General features: G+C 37.2%; 1 protein-coding gene across 8 annotated transcripts in view; it reads right to left on the reverse strand.

The window, feature by feature from the left end:
* Positions 1–22,031, reverse strand: part of pot1 (protection of telomeres 1 homolog) — a 31,372-nt gene extending 9,341 nt beyond the window's left edge. For 3 of the 8 annotated variants that reach the window (XM_081355402.1, XM_081355403.1, XM_081355401.1), the window contains exons 1-12: positions 21,968–22,021; positions 20,221–20,274; positions 16,706–16,964; positions 16,266–16,387; positions 15,210–15,288; positions 14,680–14,777; positions 8,986–9,093; positions 8,811–8,855; positions 8,186–8,291; positions 6,939–7,069; positions 6,052–6,345; positions 5,805–5,960 (exon numbers count right to left, since the gene is read on the reverse strand). In XM_081355402.1, coding sequence (XP_081211528.1) covers positions 5,805–5,960; positions 6,052–6,345; positions 6,939–7,069; positions 8,186–8,291; positions 8,811–8,855; positions 8,986–9,093; positions 14,680–14,777; positions 15,210–15,288; positions 16,266–16,387; positions 16,706–16,838 — 1,272 coding nt within the window. In that variant the 5' untranslated portion in view covers positions 16,839–16,964; positions 20,221–20,274; positions 21,968–22,021. Of the gene's footprint in view, positions 1–5,804; positions 5,961–6,051; positions 6,346–6,938; positions 7,070–8,185; positions 8,292–8,810; positions 8,856–8,985; positions 9,094–14,679; positions 14,778–15,209; positions 15,289–16,265; positions 16,388–16,705; positions 16,965–20,220; positions 20,275–21,967 lie in introns of all 8 variants that reach the window. The other 5 variants (XM_081355408.1, XM_081355406.1, XM_081355405.1 and 2 more) reach the window with 3 other exon arrangements.
* Positions 22,032–22,268: the final 237 nt, after the last annotated feature.

Below are 22,268 nucleotides of genomic sequence, written 5' to 3' on the forward strand. Positions count from 1 at the left end.
TGAAAAAGGAGCTTCTATGAGCATCTATAGCTTTGCAGAAAATGACATGAGAATGAGTACATGATGACAATTTAAATCCCATCCCATCAGGCTTGCAACATTTTCCTTGAGAAATGACTGAACATAAAGCCGATGGTAGAGACAGATCTACATATACTTGGTATTCTCCTACTCGAGCTCACTGCACGGTTGGTTACGCACAGCAGGGGAAGGAGCCGGGCTGCTCGGCACAGGTGTGCACTAGCTGGCGTGAAGCTCTTCTGGCGGTGCTGGCAAAAGCAGCAGAAAAACGCCAACGTTCCTCAACTCTCACATCCTACATGGAAAATTCACTTACCCCTAGCTTTGTTGATGTGTGTGGCTGGATAGCACAAACCTTGTCCTGACCCTCATCTATATGGAAAAAAAAACGAATGGGGCCGGGGAAGCACGCTCCGTAAACAAGAAAAGATGCCTTTCCCGCAAACAAACCAATTCCCGTAACACGCGCTGGTGAAAATGAACAAATAGAGGCAAAGCGCACTCTTGAGAAAGTATTTTGTAAAGACATCAAACAATAATTCAAAACCCACAAGAATACAGCCTAAGGTATATGTATAAATATAATAGATATTAAAGGTAACTCACTGAAAAACATATGGCGCTGACCAGATGGGTGAAAAAAGCTTCGTTTTGCAACATAATGAAGTGTTTCATGACCAGAAGAACATACACTTGGATCATTCATCAATATGGATATGACACAGCACACAATAAATAACAAAACGGCCAATGCAACACCCACAAACTTGCAGGAAATTCCAGGTTCAATATAAGTTAAGCTCTATGGACAGCATGTACCACATAAAATCATTTTAAACACAAGTATGATAGTTATGAATTTACAATAGAAGTCAACATGGTACGAATATACTTGATTTTTCTTTTATTATATTAAAAAATATTTTCTATGGTAATTGATTGAAAAGCACAAGTTTTTGGGTGCATTTATATAAAAAAAAATGCCCTAACCCTATATATATATATATATATATATATATATATATATATATATATATATATATATATATATATATATATATATATATAGGAGAACAACATGAAGGGGAGCAAAAATAATTGTAATTTTCAAACTATTGCTTTAATGTGTGATTATGGTCCATTCATAATCTCTTGTACTTCCATAATGTGACACTACTTCAGATGCAGAGCAAGTTACTATATTTTGAAAACTATAAAAAAAAACTAATATTTAGAATAATAATATGGAATAATGTGTACTACGAATGTAAAAGGGGTGTTCACTTTAACCTCAAGTGTTCCTTTAAGACTACAAACTGCATCATAAAAGCATTGTGTTTTTATTTTTCTAGTCCAGGCTAGAATATGGGCTGCCAAGCCTTGGAAGAAAAAAATAATAATAATAAAAAAAACCCCTAGCTGTGCAGATTTCTAAAAAAGTCTGTAACTCTGCATCTATTCTCTCTGCTCTCGCTTCTCTTTTCAAAAACCCGCTGCATTTTTTGTCAGCAAATACTGTGCTTAAGACAGACCCTCCATTGTCTGACAGCTGACAATTCCTGAAGTGCCCTACCACATGCTTGCACAAGTCATATCTAATAAGAGTGCTTAGAATATAATTTCTTTTCTTTTTTTTAAATCAGTGTAAAATAATTTTAAGATTTAATTTTTACTTATTATTATTATTATTATTTCTAGATGAGTGCGAGAATGCCTGCTGACAGTATGCTGTGCTTGAATCATTAGACAGTCAAAAATGCACTAATATTAAAATTCTGGTCCATTAACAATAATTATTTTAATGTTCTGACAGGTAATCAATAAACAGCCAAAATTTAAATAAATCTATTTTGTATAAATAAATGAAAAAACACTAAACTAAAATTACTAATTTTAAATGCTATAAATGAATGTATACCATTATAACGTACAGTATGAAAAAAAGAATATTAATTTTTAGATTTGCAAGATTAAGCAGTGTAAATTATTAGTGTTTTAAAGATTGACTCTAAATGAGTATTAGATGAAAGCAATCTGTAAAAAGAGAAATGAGCACATATGCTTAAAAATCAAGGTTTCAAAAGTTTTTTTGTTGTGTGTTTTTTCCAGCAATGCCATTGAACAACCATTTTTGGTTCCCCAACATAACCTTTCTGTGACCAGTTCTTAAAAGAACAATGTGTTCCTTACTATAAAGAATATTTTAATAATCTAATCTAAATAGACCTTTTCCACTAGATATAAAAAACTTTTGGTGCAGTGGAAAGATTTCATGAATGTTGAACCATCAATGACAATGGAAAAGAAAAATATATATCTTTTTAAAAATGCAGGATTTTGATTGATTGTTCATTTGTACATATTTGTGCACATCTGTATTTTTAAAGATCTCAGACAATTGCAAAACAAATGTCTTGCCAAACGAAGCCATAAAACGTCATTCACATCCTCACACACACACATACAATCTCTCTCAATGGATAAGTGTCATATGGAGGCTGTCTGAAGCGATTACAGTCTGGGTGTTAAGTTAACCCAGGTGCTTGATTTCTCTCTCACTATGAATAATTGATAGTCACATGTGTATAGAGGCAGGATGTCACAGTATACTGCATCAGCTCCAGTCATGCTGCAGGTGCTCGTATTCATTTAGAATGTTTTAAGCAGATCGGACACCCTTTCCTTGAAATCCAAGTGGCCAGAGGAGTTGCATTTGAGATGCATATTACAACCTGGTGTAAGCAGCAACTGATCTTGTCTCACCAAAATGCTAAATCTTAAAGGCTATCATGGGAGCCTATGATAATCTAGTCCCATGGCTCAGGTCTCTCCTCCTTTGTAATTCTGTGATTTGTAACATCTCTTAGAAATGTAATATCACACCTCTCCTAAACAAGCCACACAATTTGAGGTATCATGCATGCCTGAATGCCCTGAATTGTAATACTTCGGATTAGGGGAGTTGAACAAATCTGAAGTAAAAGTAGTAGTAAAAGTGTTTCTTTCCCTTCACATTGTGCACATGCAGGCGTCTGGCACTACTTTAATCTCTATTATTATTGTATTAGGCATCCATTCCCAGTTTATAAAAGAGATGACAAGGGCATTTGGCAACTGGCCTGGGACTCAGATGATGCAAATGGAACAAAAAGCATGCAACAGAGACAATTTCACAAGACAGACAGGGAAAACCATTAGGTGAAAGATCTGGTGTGTCCTCAGAGATTCCTCAAGAAGATCCAGTGGAGAAGAAAAAAAACCCACAATAGTAATTCTAACTCTGACTAAAATAGGCCTTTACATGCTTCATGCAACAAAAAGTCAAAATAGTATAATTCATTGCCATTAAAGTGGAACATTCCAGGTGATTTGTAATAAAACAGAATCATATACTGCATGTCTCCTTTAATGTGTGCCACACTAGACTTATATGATATGTGGAGGGTGAGTGATTTATGTTGTAAGTCGAAGTCAAGAAAGTGTGTGCGCGCAAACCCCCACAATGAAGGCCCCCATTCAATATGACAGCCGTATTGATTTGGCCTTCTCTCTCCTCTCTCATAAAGCTATCTCTCTCAGACCACTTAATCCTAATGGCTGGCTTTATTCGCCTTTTCTCCCTTCTCAACACTGAGCTCAAGCAATTTCACACAATATTAGAGATGATTTCGCCAAGGATATTGATAATGGTGGGGAAATATTCTGACTCAATGCAGTCTTTAGTGGTTAAAATTGCATTTTGGATCATTGGGGATTAAGTTACCAAAAAAAAAAAACTTAATTTCCTTAAACATTTTCATCAGTGTATTTTACTGATACTTTGATTATTAAATACCCTAATGCATTGTTCATCAATTTCCAATTTGAAACAACCTGTTTGATGCTTTGCATGTTGATCAGACATGTGCCAGTGGTTCTTAGCAAGAATAAAGCTGCTGTCACCATTGCTCAGCGAGATTTTGCAGGCGAAATCCAGTCATTACAATTGGAATAAGCATAATTGGGATTTTTGTGTGAGGGCAAAAAAGTTCCCATTCAGATTTCCTTCAAGTTCAAGTTGATCATGTGAATTTGTGGCACTGACCAACAGAAAGCTGCTTGGTTTGAAAGTGACTTCTGTGTGAGCAGAGCTTCATACATCTCAACACTGACAATGGATCTGTTTTTGCAAGTGAAATTTTGCTAATATGACCACACTTTAAGTGGCAAAGTGGACCAGACATTAGGCTAAACATGAACTATGAACCATCCCAAAAAGCAAAGCTCAAGCAAGACTGACCATAATGTAATATGGCGCTGTTCCATTCAAGTGGTCTTACAGGGACTGTACAAAACAACACATAGGGTTTCCCTCTGTGGCCTTTTGCAAAGCCAGCATTGATACAGGCTCAGACAGTGGACTACAACAGTTGAGGAAGTAATTAGATCAATTACATATGTATTCTAATTAAAAATACAATGAAGGAATTCAGCAGGTCATGGCTGAATAGAAGCTCTCTCATCAAGAACTTGAATAGTCAGAAACTTGCTGTTTCTTCTTTTGAACACTCTGTTCACTCCACCCACCTTTGTTCATAACTCACACAGTGCATATCCAAAAGAACCAATATGCTGAGAGCCAAAAGAAAATGCTGTACTGCTTAAAACAAAAACCAAAATCACCATCCTCTTTGAAATATTGCAATAATGAACCAAAAAATGTACAATAACAAAAAGAAAAGTAACAATCTGGGGCTAAAAAAAGTAGCATTTTCAGCACCGCTCCTGTTTAAATTTTTATAGAAAGAAGACAAAAATGTAGCCAGTAGTTCTGGAGACTATGCGTTTCAGAAGCCGTTATAAGACAATCAATTGGAGAGGACATTTTGATGGGTTTTTACAATGGAAACAGGCAGGGCAGGATTGAAGTGAGCAGCAAACACAATCAGTAGACTGAAGCAGAATGAACGCCTACCAAATAAACCATGAGAAGATGTGCCCACAAGTGTCCTACCTGACACCTAATTCATCATTAAAAGTGCTGGAGTAGGTGCGTGGGTCTCCTGCGACGGATGGTTCAAACAGGCATTAATAGTAACAGTATCATAAGGGACGCTCATGTGGTAGAGGTTGTAGGCTGATCAAATGAGATTACTGCTTCTGTAGAATAGGCTTTCTTGCAGGAAGTGCACCTGAGTTGTTCCCCATTGAAGCTTGACAACATTTGTCCTTATAAACATGTTTTCAAACCAACAGGCAACATAATCCTGCATATCTATAGAACAAGGGTATCGAGTCCTGCTCCTGGAAGACCTTTCTACAAAGGTTAGCTCCAACACACCTGCTCAGAAAGTTTCTAGGTTTTCGTCTGAAATCTCAAACTGTCAAGGTACTTATTTTGAATATTATTTTATTTTGAGCATTCAATTATTCATTATTTTGAGCATTAAAAAGTATGGTTCTATACAGCATGACTGTGTGTAGTATGAATGTAATCCGGACGTACTACATTCAACATGTTGTCATATGACCTGCCAGCATCAGTTGCGTAGCTTCACTGTCATTCACAAATTCTCTCCCACGGCCTCATGGGACAGTAAAGTCTCCATCAAATGCACTACCGGAAAATGTAGGTCATCCGTGAAGTATGCGATTTCGGACACAGCCTAGTACATTTCTAGTACTCCTGAAGACCTTTCTTAGCTGGTTCAGATGCGTTTAGTTAACGCTGAATTACGACCCTCCACAAGCAGGATTGGACACTCCTGCTATCGAACCACTGCAGGATCAATGGCAAAACTCACCTGTAAGTCTTGAGCTGCCTCCATGTGATTGTCATAGACCATAACATTGGCTGTCAGGTTCATCCTGTCTTTAGCAACAGTGGATTCTCCTTCTAATGCGTCGGATGCAACAGCAACGTTCAATAGGGGGTGTTCACACTTGGTCCCATCCCACACCTGATCAAATTGGGAAACTGTTAGTTGTACAAATTGAATTTAAGATTCAGATTTTGAAGATTCAGATTCAAGGTAAAATAGCAGAAAGCACCTTCAGTAGGATACAACGACTATCCATGACAGCCTTGGCCAGCAACTGGCAGGTAAGATCAAAGTACATCCCGGGATGTACCGAGGACAGCGAGACAGTGGGGTCATTGGATATCAGTGACTGGCTGGCAGCCCACTGGCGAAGCTCCTGCACTGTATTTTTATCAGATTCTCCAAAGTGAAATGATTTGCTGGAGGTACGAGGGGCTACTGGGCTGTCAATTATTCCATCGAATGTGACTGCAGACCAACCATAAGTGTTCAAGAGTGTCATGCAGTCATTGAATATTTCTGCCTGGGAGGAAATGGGAAAAGATACACTTAGCCTTAAAGTCTGAATGACTTGTAAGTCAAGATACTCCAGAAACTCATCTTGATACATGTCCCCAAGACATTTATTTGGGTTTTAGAACTACATTTGACCAACGTTTTTAAGATTTAGGGTGAACAGATCTTTAGTTGTTGGGAGGTCGGCAAACTACTGTGCTATTGCACACTAGTAGCGGTTCCTACTCAAATGCAGTTCATGTAGGACACATTATTCAGCTCTACACAAATGAGATGCTTCACATAAAACATGAGGCTTTCCAGAGACTCTTTCACAAATATCTTGGTGATGTATTTGTGATTTCAGGGAATATGTGGTACTGCTAGATTGCTTTAAGTCAGGGGTGTCAATTTCTGCAATTGGAGGGCTGCACTCCAGCAGAGTTCAGATGCAACTTGCTCCATCGCAACTGTCTGGAAGTTTCTAGTAGGCAGGTGTGTTGAATTACAGCAAAGATAGCCCTCCAAGACCAGAACTGGACAACTCTACTTAAAGCACAAGTGGGTTTAGGCCCACTTTCAATATTCTGAAGAATGAATAAACAGGTCAAACCTCCTCACCTTGAATCTGTGGAGTCGGATAATGTCCCCAACTCTGAAGATGACTGGGTGATCCTCCAGTTTTTTAGAGAAGATGTTGCAGCTCACTTTAACATCTGATTGATCTGTGATCTTTAGTGCAGAGCAGTAATCTAGTGACAAATAATGGGGTACTGACTAAAAAAACTCTAGCTTGAGGTTTATGCTGTTGTGACTATGCCAAATGACCAAATGTAGTTAAGGCTTAAAGTACCGTTTGTACTGTTAAACACATAAGTAGCCACACTTATGCATCAACATTTTATAAACACTTAAGAGTGTTTTGATTACATAAAATGAATGAAAACAGTTGACCACATTTTGCAATTTTCTTTAATTTGATGATGATTTTGCTTGCACAAACATCACTTCTGCGTTTGCACAAGCATTTCAAAACTGAGAAAATGCATTGATCCAGGATCAATTGGTCACCTTTTGGAGATGATGCAAAACTCCCTCCACTGATTACACTGAATGGGTGCATACATTCCTTCACTTATCAAAAAAATATTACTTCAACAAGCCAATTGAGTGTGACAGAGACTGATTTCTGGCATTTTACCACAGCGTACATGTTACAATCTAAGCCATGATCAATGAACTAAAATGTATTGATTATGAAATTGCATGAAGGTAGTATAGTAGTATAGTGGTTTGACAATAATTGGTTTGCATGAGCTTTTCTTGAGATGTAGTCTGCGACTTGATGGTATAAATGATCTTATTCAAACACTGCAGAGAGCAAACCTCATTGTTCACGATCAGCAGTACAAGCCAAGGTCGCAGTTTTGTTTGGGCTGTCTTTGAAACATTATTTGATCACTGGAGTACAAAAAAATTATGTATAAACTAAATATTAATTAGTTTTTGGTAACACTTTATTTGACAGTGTCCTTGTTACACGTTACACGTAGTTAATGTAGTAATAACTATAAATTATACATAATTACATGCTACTAACCTTAAACCAAACACTAATCCTTACCCTATAGTAAGTACATGTAGTTAATTGTTATTACTATGTACTTAAATGTATAATTACACTGTTACATAGACACCTTAAATAAAGTCTAACCACGTTTTTTTCCCTCTGTTTTGATGGATATTTCGTAAGTGGCCATAAAAGTCATTTAGAAAGACATTTTTCCTTTGGACTCACTCTCCAGAGAGCTCAAATAACAATGGGAAACCCTATTACAGCCTTGCTGGGATGAAGGAAATTCACTGACCTGAACCTTTAGAGGGGAAAGGCGGTTTGAAGAAGGTCACCACGCCATAGACGTTCACCACTGTCTTGTGCTTCAAATTGTTTAGAGGAACATAAGTGTATTTGGCCTTCACAGAAACAGGGAATATTGCCATTAAAGGAATGTTCTGGGTTCAATACATTCAATAAAGTTAAGCTCTATAAATCTCATTTATGGCCTAATGTTGATTACCACAAACAGAAAACTTAAATATTTTACCATAATATAACATGGTTACAATAATGTACAATAATTATATCAGATATCAATTGTCAATGTCAACCAATCCAATGGAGGCAAGAAAACGAACACTGAGCAAGTTTCCCTGAATTTCTTCATTTAGTCTAGACTGAAAGTGCCTGGAGGCATGTAGTGTTAAATCACTTGATCTGGCTCAAGCAAATGCAAAAGAGGTTGGCAAATTAAAAGGGACGCTGTACTCAAGTGAAGAAACAGCCAATCACACAATCATACAGAGACAAGCTGACAGAGACAGTAGACAAGCCAATTTAAATAAAGAATCTCCTTGATCTCTGGCGGATAAACTGCATATATGGTATTAGAACAAATTGGAAAGGATCTGCATGAAAAGAAATGCATACTGCACCTCTGAACAGGAGGGACCTTGGGAGGGGGCAGCCAAGGGACATACCTATCAAACATCACAAAACAAGCAATTAAAAAAAATATTAGAAAAAGTTGTTATGGTAAGAAATATGGTTTTCATGATGTTTAAGAATAGGATGGTGGGGATTTTAAAAATGCAAGCACATAACACTCACATAGACACAGGCATCATTGCCATCCATCTCTAGCTGACAAGGATGTAGTTTGTCTCTGAGAAAAGATGGAGACTTTCTGATATTGAAGTCTGCCAATAGGACAACATCCTAAATAAAAAAATAAAAATAAAAATCATTGTTGTAATGCATTTCATGATGTACGATTTTTCGAAACCTCAGAGACAGATAGGTTCAGGTGCGGGTCATTCGTACGAATTCATATGAATTAGCCACCTCGTAAAATACGTCCGAATTGCCGTGAGATCGGGTTGGATGTTCATATGCAGCTTTTAAATATGCAGACTGCTATATCATTTTTAACTTCATTATATACTGTGTGTATAAATATAAATAAATATATTATTAATAATCAGCTTTTTTTGGTAGTTTAAAACAAGAGTTTCAATGTCAAAGAATGAATTCTTCAAAGAACAACAAGAAAAAAAAAAAAAAAAGCCTGTTGTATCGTGACAAAAAGCAAGGATTTTTTTTTCTCCTATTTTGCCTAAAGATTTTTCTGGCTATTACATTTCCTTATTTGTTCCTTGTCCTGTATATGGGATTTTCTATGCCTGCTTTATCACCCACCAGGAAAAAATCTAATTCGATGGCTTAGAAACATCTGCACAACAAGCCACATGATTTGAGGTATCATTCATGTGTATAGCTCAAACGGGTTTATTCAAGTCCCCAAAGACAAGTATGAGCAATAATAGAGATTCTTGCTTTGGCAAACACCACTAACAATGACCTTGAGTGGAAAGGACTACTAAACAAATGGCATCTCATCCCTTAATCTTTAGGATCAAATTCAAGTTTGTGATTATTTTTAGACTTCAGCATCTGGATAAATTAAGCTGATTTACAGAACGTATCTAAGAGTTTAATCCTTGCTCACAGGTATTCATAGATTAGACCGATAATGTTTAGCTCTATCATTATATAGGAGCTGCCAAGTATCATGATAGCTCATCAATTCAAAGCTTTATCTTATGCCACTGTTTTAAGAATCGCAGTTACCCATGCCAAATGGCAGTTTTATAATCTGTCTTCCAAAAAGCTCCTGGCAACAACAAAGAAAATTGGAGGTTGTTTGTCAAAAACTTGTTTTCTACACTGCACTTCATAAATTACTCTTTTTTTTTTTATTGCTGTCACACAATGAAACGCTAATGACGACTAACCATTGCATTTCACAATGTTCAACCTCCAACTTCGAGAATAGGAGGTTTCAGAGCCAAAGTTTAGACCCTTCTGGGAAATATAAATGGTGACATGGCATGTTTTTTTCCAGTAAGTAACAGATAATTTTGAGAGTGACAAAAAAGAGGATCCTTGGGGAGTAAACGGCAGAGTTTTGACTGAAGGCACGTCTCTCAAGGCCGATTTTCTCTCTCAAAGCCATTGTCTGTCAGTGGGGAGCTGATCTGAGCTGTGACCATTGTGTTGCTGGAGGAGAAAGGCAGAAAAATACTGGCTATGCAACTGCAGTGCTTTGCACCCTCTCAAACCATCTTCACACAAATTAGGTTACATCAGATGACCTGTTTTCAAAGTAAGTGAACTCAGGCAGAAATATTTGCCACATAGAAATGGCAGGGCTTTCATGTAGGTAGATAGCATTTAAACTAATCTACTTCTAGAAACATATGACATTCTCAACATAGCAACATTATTTATGAGAACATTTAATATTTTTACCATAAATTACGTTTTAAACTGGTTATTCATTTAGAAGATGCTTCTAGTGATTTGTTCAAGTGTACAATTTTTGTTCTTGAATTGGCCCTTTTGGGACACAAACCACTTGCATTGTATCTTAACCAGGTGCAACATGATAAGATTTCAAGATTATGGACCAACAACGCTGTGGGTAGGGCTACTCAACACGATGTGACAAAAATAGAAACCAAACTGACAAAATGTCTTGTCATGCCTCAATTGTCACAGTTCCCACACTTGTTAGGACAAAATCTCCTATTAAAACAGACGAGATGTGATTTGCCACACCAGACTTGGACAAAACAGTTAAAGTGCAGATCTTTAATCACTAGGGGTGCAACTATCAATTATTTTGTTTATTGATAAATCTGTTGATTATTTCTAGGATTAAACAATTAATCGGATTGAAAAAAGGACAAATTAAAAGTTCTTTGATTTTTTATTTTTAACCAATTTTCTATTGTGAATAAAACAGTCGCAAATGCCATTTGTGACGGTCAGTTAATATGTAGTTAACTAAAAGTTGTATTCATGATTATTTTGATTATGATGATATTAATGCACTTTTTATTTGGCTATTTATTTATTAGAGTAATTTAGCAATCTTTGTCTTGAGAGCATTTTTTTAATATTCCCAAATCAAAACTCTTTTTGAGTAGGAGTCTTTTTGAAGCATTTGTCATGCATTAAAATGCTCAAAATATATATACAGTATCTCACAAAAGTGAGTACACCTCTCACATTTCAATAAACATTTTAGTATATCTTCTCAGGGGACAATACTGTTGAAATGAAACTTGGATAGATTTTAGAGTAGTCTTTGTGCTGCTTGTATAGCAATATACACTGAAAATAACTCATCATACAGCCATTATTGTCAAAATAGCTGGCAACAACAGTGAGTGCATCCTAAGTGAACATGTCAAAACAGTGTCCACAGAGTCAATATTTTGTGTGAGCACCATTGTTATTTAGCACTGCCTTAATCCTCCTGACCATGGAGTTTACCAGAGCTGCACATGTTGTTGCTGGGATCCTCTTCCACTCCATAATGACACTCCATAATGACATCATGGAGCTGCTGGATGTTCGACACATGGCGTTTCTCCACTTTCCGCTTGAGGACACCCCACAGATGCTCAGTAGGGTTCAGGTCTGGAGACAAACTTGACCACCCCATCACCTTCACCTTCACCTTCAGCTTCCTCAGCAAGGCAGTTGTCATGTTGGCGGTGTGTTTGGGGTCGTTATCATGTTGTTCGGCCAAGTTTCTGAAGGGAGGGCATCATGTTCTGCTTCAGAATGTTGCAGTACATGTTGGAATCCATGTTTCCCTCAATGAAGCGCATCTCCCCAGTACCAGCAGCACTCATGCAGCCCCAGACCATGATGCTACCACCATCATGCTCGACTGTAGGCAAGACACAGTTTTGCTATTCAAACCAACAAAGAGTTTAAAGGGCACCTATTATGACCCTTTTCACAAGATGTCATGATTTTTTACAGCATGTTTAAATTGTCATTTTTTGGGGCTCAGAAAATGCGCCGTTTTAGTGTGTATCCCTTTAAATGCAAATTAACTGCTGCTGCTGTCCAAAAGGCGGAGCCTCGCGAGCTCGCGCTCAGAGCCAGGACAATCTCATCTGATGATATCAGAACTGAAACTCTCAGTTGCGGTGTTCATTTCGACTCGGAGTCGGACAATAATGCCCACAGAGCCAGAGAATATATACTGTATTGAGATTGAACAGGTATAGTTTAGCTTAATTATGGTATGACTTATTTGTCATCCGTTTTTATCCACTATTAATACAAGCCTGCTGTAGCAGACCTCGTCCGAATGATGAACAAAATATACTGATACTACTATACTACTCTGAGTTCAATTAAGTTTATTGAACATGACACAAATGAAGCGTTAGCTTTACTCCAGAAAATCACTGTAAGAGCAGCTAAATAAACACAGTATAAGATGTGAGCATTTAAGTCTTATCCAAAACTCTCTCTCTCCCTTTCATTAGCATGGAACATACACAGCGAAGTACACAAAACACTCGTTACAACTAACAGTAAACAAATATATACACACCTTTTCAGTCTGTGCTTAAAAAACTGTTACACTGTAAATCCGTAAAACTATTCAATGAGCTGTCATAAAGTGCGCGCTCTCACTTTCATTTCTGCCGTGGTCAGTAACGTCAGGCCTGTCGCTCCGGAGACCGTAAGCTGGATCATGGACAGTTGGCACAGATCCATCCTCGAGTATCGAGAGTAAATGAAGACTGCTATGTTCATTCTTACATCCAACAACAAAACACCTCAATCGCTTAGGAGACATTCTTGTCTACAGCTGCTCAAGTGTCGAAACAATGGAGGACTGTGTCCCACTTCATCAGGGCGGGTCTATGCTCAAACTGCAGTGTCAATCAACAGTCGTGGTAGGGGCCTGTGCAATTCTACGTCACATTGCATAGAATCTGAGAACAGCTCATTCTGAGACAGTGCTTATGATTTATTGAGATTGTAAAAAAAGCACTGGGTGGATTTTGATCATTCTAGGGTGGTTTTGCTCACACACTGCCAACACACGTTTATGTTCAAACACCATGTTAAAGTGAATTTTGCATAATAGGTGCCCTTTAAAAAAATTCTGATGGACCGATGACGAGGTTCAGGCTTTATTAAGCTTAAATTCAGAGGATGGAATCCAGTGGGAACTGTAAAGTCGCACGCAGTCCTACGTCACCGGACTATTTGCCTAATCTTCACTGTACTTTAGACCGCGGTGGAAACGCGGCTAGCAACAGGTCTGGGGGAAAAACGTTTCTGGTAAAAAAGTTCCTGGGACAAATTGTTCCGGGTAATTACGGTGGAAACGCAGGTTTAGTCTCATCAGACCACAGGACATGGTTCCAGTAATTAATGTTCTTGGACAGGCTGCTTTCAGCAAACTGTTTGCGGGCTTTCTTGTGAGCCAGCTTCAGAAGAGGCTTCCTTCTGGGACGACGGCCATGCAAACCGACTTGTTGCAGTGTGCGGCGTATGGTCTCAGCACTGACAAGCTGACCTCCCGCTTCTGCAACCTCTAAAGAAATGCTGGCAGCACTCATGCGTCTGTTCTATGAAGCCAGTTCTGCACCTGATGCACAGCACGAGGACTCAACTTCTTTGAAAATTTTGTCTTGGAAAACCTCTGTATGACCCTTGCCTGTACAGTACCAATCTTCTTATAGCCTAGGTCTAGGTCTTTGTGGAGAGCAACAATTCTAATAATCAAATCCTTAAAGAGTTCTTTGCCATGAGGTGCCATGTTGAAGTGGTCAGTATGAAAGAAATGCACTCAAAAGCACAAATTGTAACTGCTCTAATACAAGATACAAAAATTTGTAAGGTCCTGTCAAGCAGACAAAAACATGAACATGATGAACTTTATGAGACATGTGGCTTTGCATAGTTAAATGACGTACAGCTATTATCACTTAGGGTGTACTCACTTTTGTCACCAGCTATTTTGACAATGGCTGTATGTTGAGTTATTTTCAGAGGACAGTAAATATATACTGCTATACAATAGTATTGTCCCTTGAGTAGATATACTAAAATGTTTGCTAAAATGTGAGGTGTGTACTCACTTTTGTGAGATACTGAAAAATACTGGCATGAATAAACAGCATGAAACCATGCCTTGTTATTTTTACCAAAATATTTACTGAATTTTGCTTCTTGAATTAAGCATTCTGAATCTTTTGGGTATAATGACTGTTTGGTCAAAATGCTGAAAAAAATAAAACACACAAGTGAGCCTTTATAGAGCAAATACACAAACACAGATGAAAACCATCAAGATCTACTTTAGCTATATGACCCTGTCCTCCTCCTCCTTTTTATATCTTGGCAGCCTGAAAAATATGTACATTTCCATATATTTTCCAAATACTCCTAAGAATATTTTAAAGTTTTATAGAAGCCTACCCCCTGTCTGACAGACTGGGAGAAGTCCTTGGCCAATGTGCCAAAGAAAATGACGTTGATTGATGTATGTTCAGTGGTACTCTGAGGGAGGTCCTCCTCTGAGAAAGAGAGAGAAAACAGCAAGGACAGAATGAGACTGGCTATGCTTTCATTTCAAGACTCAAAATCTGCAGGGCTGAGAGCTAAAAATTATAGACATGAGTAAGTCTGAAGCATGCTTTGAAAAAGCCACTCCAGGCAATCAAATTGGCCTCATATTGTGCCTCTTTTCTCTAGATACATCACAGCATAAAACCCAGTGGCAGTATATTAGTTAACATTTTAATGGAGCAAAGCCATGCAGCCTGGACGGCAGATTTTTCTATACAAATCTTTTAAAACCCAAAGCGCCAGAGCAGCTTTAAACAGGATGCGAGGTGTGAATGCCAGACAGATTGAGTGTCGCTGCTGACAAAACAGATCAGCTTGATATATCTCAAGCTTGTTCATGATCTTTGTCTTTGAATTGAAATTCAAATGGGGAAACTCACCTCTGATCTCAGCTCTAAGCATTTCGATGCCATCTTTCTGTGCGCAGGATATCACAGGACCTTTGTGAACCACTCTAGCCTATCCAGAGGAAATAACTCCAATAAGCACTTGAAGAACTGAATAGCAAGAGTTATGAAGTATTAAGCCAATTCCTCACCATATAACCTTAAATCAAATGCACATCAAAGAAAATTCTAAATTACATTTCAATTAAAGATCTGTGAGGATTGATAAGTTTTGTCAAATGTATGATGTACTAGTAGTTCATGCAAAAGCAGATGCACACTTAAAGTGAACATTGGAAGACCATCAATACAGACCAGACAATAAATAAAGGCATCCAATAATTGGTTTAACCAACAATTCTTACTGATATTAACAGCAGTTTTTATTCACACCATTTGGTGGGTCTCCAAGGAATATCACCCAACAACGATATATTTACAGGAAATGCATAAATGCATTTATATATAATAAAAAAAAAATTATATATATATATATATATATATATATAAAGGACATATATATATATATAGGGATATATATATATATAATAATAATAATTATTATAATTATTCTTAATATATATATATATATATATATATACACACACAGTATGTATATATACATATATATACAGTATCCATTATCAAATATGTACAGCAGCCTAACAATTTAAAAGTGCCTAAAACAATTGAACATTTGATTTGCCTATATGAATTTTAATATACATGTAATACTTTTGACCATTCAGATCTCAAAACAATATAGTAAATCATTATTATTATTATGATATTTTAAAAATGTATAATTAATAATAATAATAATAATAATAATAGAAATCCATTCTTGTTTAGAAGTTAATAATAAATAATAAATAAATAATAATACAAATAATTAAATAATAAAAATAATGAATTTTTTATAGTTGTAATCTAATGAGAAATTTTAACAAATGATTTCCTTATAACTCATGATATAATTGTTATATAACTGCATATAATATGCCTAATAACAGGCAGAAAACAGAAACCACTGAAAGAGCAGCATCAAACCTTAACACATCTGTGCGAGGGGTCAGAGGTCACTGTGAGGCCTGTTATAGATGTGCGCTGGAGATGAGCAGGGACCTTGGCATCTAGGTCAGATGAATCATTGACTTTTTGTACTGGCATGTCTGTAACAATAAGAAAAATAACTGTGTATGTTTCCAAGCAAAAGAAAAAATGCGTCATGAGAACTAAAGCAACATACTGTGCCAAAGTCACATGGCAAACCTCTCAGAAACAATTAAGCCCATGTGGCATCGAGCCACAAAAATAGACGTTTGAATAATTGAGAATGAAGAATTGCATGTACATGCGTGTGTCCTTGTGTTTGAACTGATAAACATCTAACCAAAAGCATCTTGAGAAAATGGTGTGGATCACAAATTATACTAATTAATTCTGAAAAGACTACCGGTGCAGTTCGCCTTCAATCAGTGGAAGCAAACCTGAAATGAAAACCTCTCGAGCGGCTCCATTGAAACACGCGCATGCACAACAGCCTATCCAGAGGAAACGAAGTTTCATTCCATGAACTGGATGAGCTTCTTGAAGACCTGAACATCTGGGAGAGCGTACCATCGAGGGGCTTGATCTTTTATAGACCTTCTGGCCTTTAACGTCCTTGAGCACTGTAGAGTCTCGAATCTCGACCCCTCGTAAACAACATCTGCTGGATGCACGTGCAAAAGGGCTCCGATTTAATCTCTGATGAATCAAATCACAAAACAGGACTGGAGGTGTAAAAATTCATTGATCTAATAAAAAAAGTTAAATGCATTGATCACAGAATTTAATGATTGATTATCATGCAATCTTAGATTCTATGAATGAATCTTGATTTTAAGCATGATTTAAAGATGGTCTTTATGCCCAATAAATAACAGATGTGGTTCAGGAATTTTTTTGTTATATGATACAAATCTATAATGCATATTTAACAGTTTACTTAATGTCTATTTAGTTTGAGTTAGTTGTGTTTTGTTCTGTTAGTTTGCCAACATTAAATAATTTGTATTATATCAATTCAATAATATAATGCAATAATCATTTATATATATATATATTTTTTTTTTTGTTAATATAAAGCCTGATTATTACTGCACAACTACCCTTGAGGAAAAAGAAGTACATTTTAGCCAACAAACTACAGAGACCGTAATGCGCAAAAAGTAAAGAAAAATAACGACTTTATTCCACTATTCATTTCCTTCTCTCTGGGCCTCGAGCTATTTCACGTAGTGTTTTTGCGCAGCGCGTCTGTGTTGTACGTCACACGTAGTCTCACTATTGGCTGACGCTGGTCATGTGTGATGCGTGTGACGTACAACACAGACGTGCTACGCAAAAACACTACGTCAACTTCAAAGAGAAGGAAATGAATAGTGGAATAAAGTCGTTATTTTTCTTTACTTTTTGCGCATAAAAAGTATTCTCATCGCTTAATAAACTTAAGATTGAGCCACTGATGTCACATGGACTACTTTGATGATGTCTGACTCTGTATTGCCTTTCTGGACATGGACAGTATGCCGTCCATTGACTTTCAATGGACGAACAGAAAGCTCTCGGACTAAATCTAAAATATCTTAAACTGTGTTCCGAAGATGAACGGAGGTCTTATGGGCTTGGAATGACATGAGGGTGAGTCATTAATGACATAATTTTCATTTTTGGGTGAACAAACCCTTTAAGTCTAAAATCTTTTAGTTTGTTCCGTTTTCCACTGATGCGTTAACAAAACTTCACTAAACATTAGTAGTAGCTCGCCTGCCATCCAATAATTGCAAAAAGCTTGTGCTTTGTTACTTCTAATATGAAGCAAAGCCTAAACTTTAAAATCAGTTGATTTTATTATGAAATTCAAACAATAAATGTTGTTTAGGCACTATTTAATATGGCTTGACAGATCTCTGTAGCCGCCTCATTTCAAACGAAATGGCAGCGCAGATCAAGCGCACATGAACCAACATTAATTTAGTGATCAAATGTAGCACTCTTATGGAAATATGATAATATTTTGAGTGTTTATTATTAAACAAGATTTATTAATTAATTGATTATAATTTATCATTTATTTTCCGTTTCAGTTTTCAGCCAAGTGCATCCTGAATTTTAAGTTTCGGCTCAGAATTTTCATTTTAGTGCAATTATTTAAAATATACTTTAAAGAAAAACTTTTAATTTGACATTATTACAAAGTGCACTTTTTAAGTGTGTGCGTTTTCGGTAATTATGAATCAATCAAAACTGATCGGATTTTGGCCCAATTTCTGATTTCACAATGCACTGAATAGTACGATTGCAACCAAAATCACATGTCAGAACAAATATTTACACCTCTAAACAGACCATAAAGAGCAACAGAGCAAGCTGGAAGTGGAACCAATGGACTTCAAACCTGCCGGCTAAGCCTAAACTCTCAGTCTCTTGGCAACACTGAGTAATTCGGGACTCGATTTGGATGAATCTGTTGAAAACACCACCTGACTGGTGGCCCCCTGTTAATTTGAGTTAGAGACCCCTGGGTAAAAGTGTGTTAAACTGAGTGGGCTTATGGGCAAGACAGTCTCCATCTTCACTGACCTTGAAGAGTGTTTTTAAATACACCCAAAATAAAGCTTCCGGGTGATAGAAAGTCCACCTCTGACAGGACATCTCCTCAGATCGAAAAGCCGATAAATCCAACAATTTACACTTCACTGAAAGCACACTGAATGATTCTTAGAGTTGTTTAAAAGGGTTGGAATTAATCATGTCTCCTCGCCTCAATTCAGAACTGAAGAACCATGACAATAAACAATGACAGAACTAATGTTTGCATTCCCAGTTTCAAATATGTCCCTGAAAAAAAAAAACTTATTTAGATGTCTTGGCACTGCAGATATATTACACTGCACATTTTGATCCTGTTGTGCTATTCGCCCCAAGACTGCGTACAGAAGACATCATTACACAGGGCATCAGGATGAACCGTAGAGATGTTGTTTATGTAGCGCTTATGAATATTCCTACGCATTTCTCCCAGGCACTCCAAAAAGGAAATTGAAACCTCCGAAGTGGAACGGAAAGGAACTAAGCCTGCACAAAGTGAATTAGGCTTTACTGTTAAAAGCACAGAATTCAGGAAAAGACAGAAAAATCAATACATTGTGTGTCTAATTATTTCCTGAAGGGATTTCTCAACTCCAAACAAGAATTAATTAACCTAGACCGGATATTTTTTTTCCTCCCTTTTCCAAAATCATAACCTAAAAACACTATGATTCAAAGTAAATACACCATTTTACACCACAAACATCGCAGCAACACACAACCAGTTGCATCTTGAACAATCTGAACATGCTTGATGGACAACAGTAGAAAAATCAAGTTTGCTGGGCAAGAATTGTTTTTACTGGAAGAATTTAAAAAGGTTTTTAAAATTCATTGAAACTACTCTAGTTCTAGTGATTTCTGTTAAGTCTGGCCAAGAACCACCAACTTAGGGTGTTTGCACTTGTAGTTCAGTTCTCTTGGTTCGGACCAAAAAAGAGAATTATACATTTAGTCCTGGTTCGCTTAGCATTCACAGTATCATTTTTAACACCAGACCTTAAGATACAAAACATAACGAATGAGGATAAGGTCACAACCTGATTGGACAGATTTTATGACGTATATTTGAGATGGAACTTACCTAACTAAACAAATGCTGTGTGCTGGGCTAAATGTGCACTTGGTGGTATTTTTAACAGCTGAGAACTCACAAATTAAACACACCCTTAAGGGCCTTTCACATTGAGAGACGCAAATGTATGTTGTGATGACACTCTTGAATCGAAACAATAGATCCGTATGGTGCCATTCTCACCGGGCGCGATCAATCGCAGCGTGACAAAGCGAGATTTTTTTTCAATGAGTGTGTGATACCCCCCCCATCACCCCGCAAAGAAACAAACTGTCAAATTAGATTTGAGCTTACCCGAGCCACTGCTGTTGCACAAAAGTGTGAGAGTTGAGGCACTGTTTTGAAAACCTGTGTGAACACAGAAGAAAAATATTCCAGAAGAGAATGGGTGTTGAGTGTTATCACTGGTGCCTGAGAACAGATATTATTCTTAAATGTTCTTTACATATCATTTCTAGAAATGCTGAGCAGGTATAAAACACTACAAATAATGCGTGTATGCCAATTATTTAATTAAATTCCCAACATTTATCTTAATTTATGCTGTGGTTAAAGCCAAATGGGAAAACCTACGAGATACATACATGAGGAAAAATGTATTCTCGGTCAGCGCCACCAATCGTGAAGGCGTGAATTAGCTAAAGGCAAACAATCAATTGCGTTCAGTGTGAAAAGGGTCGAGTTAAGTTAAGCCGAGCCATCAGACCAACATGCAAATCAACAAACTGTAGTTCATTTTAGAGGTTGACCGATTGATCGGCACCGATAACGGATTGCTGGAACAGTTGATTATCGGCAGAAATCCATACCGATTGTCGGGTTGCGTCCGTTGCTGGAGCGTCTGAGAGGGGTCATTATACAGTTCGAGAGCGGACTCTGGCGAAATAAAAGCTATCACTGATGCCTCGTGGAGTTTGTTTTGACAAATGTGCTGCACATACAATTTAGTATTGCTATTTGTCTCATAATTATGTCTTCATATGTCATAATTATAACTTAGTTTGTCCTAATTTCAACTTTTTTATGTCATAGTTTTGACTTTTATGTCATAGTTTTGACTTTTATGTCATAGTTTTGAATTCTTATTACATAAATAAGATTTACTAAAGCATATTTTTTCTTATGTTTTAGAAATGGGCTACCATATAATTCAGTCTTGTACAAAAAGGACTTTTATGCGTGATATAAAAAAAATGGTTGTAGACTTGTAAGCATTTGGTGCTTATGTAAAAATGCCCAATTTACAGAAATGGGCACTGAATAAATATAATATGTTTAGACTGGACAAGTAAACCTTTCACACATGCATGGCCCTGTGCTGTGTTTAAATGGATATATTAGAGTGTAAAAATAGCAGAGCGCTTCAGGAACATGGTAATGTGACCCTATGAGCTCCTGTTAACAAAACGCTTCAGTAATAATGCCAACATCTCAACAGTGAATGTTAGAGGAAACAGCTCCTCAGGCACAGTTACCACAGACACACGCTAAACGATAATGACAATGGGGGAGAAAGAGAAATGGTCCACTTTATTTTTTCGGAATCTGGCGAGGTAAATGTTGTTTAGCTGCAATAACTGCTGGCCTTTATGTAATTGAGTTTCTACATTGACGTTTATGCAGAAGAGCGGCTGCCATTCCTGTCAATGGTAACGTTAGCGATATTATTACATGAGCCATTAACATGAAACAATATCGCTCGCGTTTACCTTTAACATTAATCACTTAACTATGTCTCTGATTAAAATCTAAAATCTTTATATTAGGACTTTCTAGACTGCAAGATTAATGCATCTTCCGTTTCACAAACAGACGTTTCATTGCAGTATGCATTTCTTAATGCCAAGCAAATGGAGCCAATGTATAAGCAGCAGAAGTGTAAAACACTTGCACTTCCGAGGTAAACAACAAAGTTACCTTCTGCTCTAGCTAACTGCTGCTTAAGTTACTCAATGCAAGCTGTCTGGCATATTCATTCCGCATATATACTTTCTTTCTGACAGCTGAAAACTATTGCATACAGCTGAAATGTCAAACTCACTGTGTTCACATGCACCGCTCGCTGTTTCAGCTTCCTCCTCCTCCTGGAGGTTTGAATGGACGGCGGGCGCTTAATGTACCGGATATTACGTCACTAAACCGTGCATTAAAACCCCGCGGAAATCATATCGCTTGGGAGCTTGGGAGCATAGACTGTAAAAAAAGGGAGCAATAAATTATTTATAGCCTACGTGAATATTTGCTTTAAGACTATGGTATTTATTGACACTGCATACCTTTGCTAACTTATGAAATACGAAAGCAAAACATTATTCCACAAGATGGGTTATATTTGAAATGTA

The sequence above is a fragment of the Scardinius erythrophthalmus genome, assembly GCF_964197995.2.
Source record: "Scardinius erythrophthalmus genome assembly, chromosome: 24".
Taxonomy (NCBI): domain Eukaryota; kingdom Metazoa; phylum Chordata; class Actinopteri; order Cypriniformes; family Leuciscidae; genus Scardinius; species Scardinius erythrophthalmus.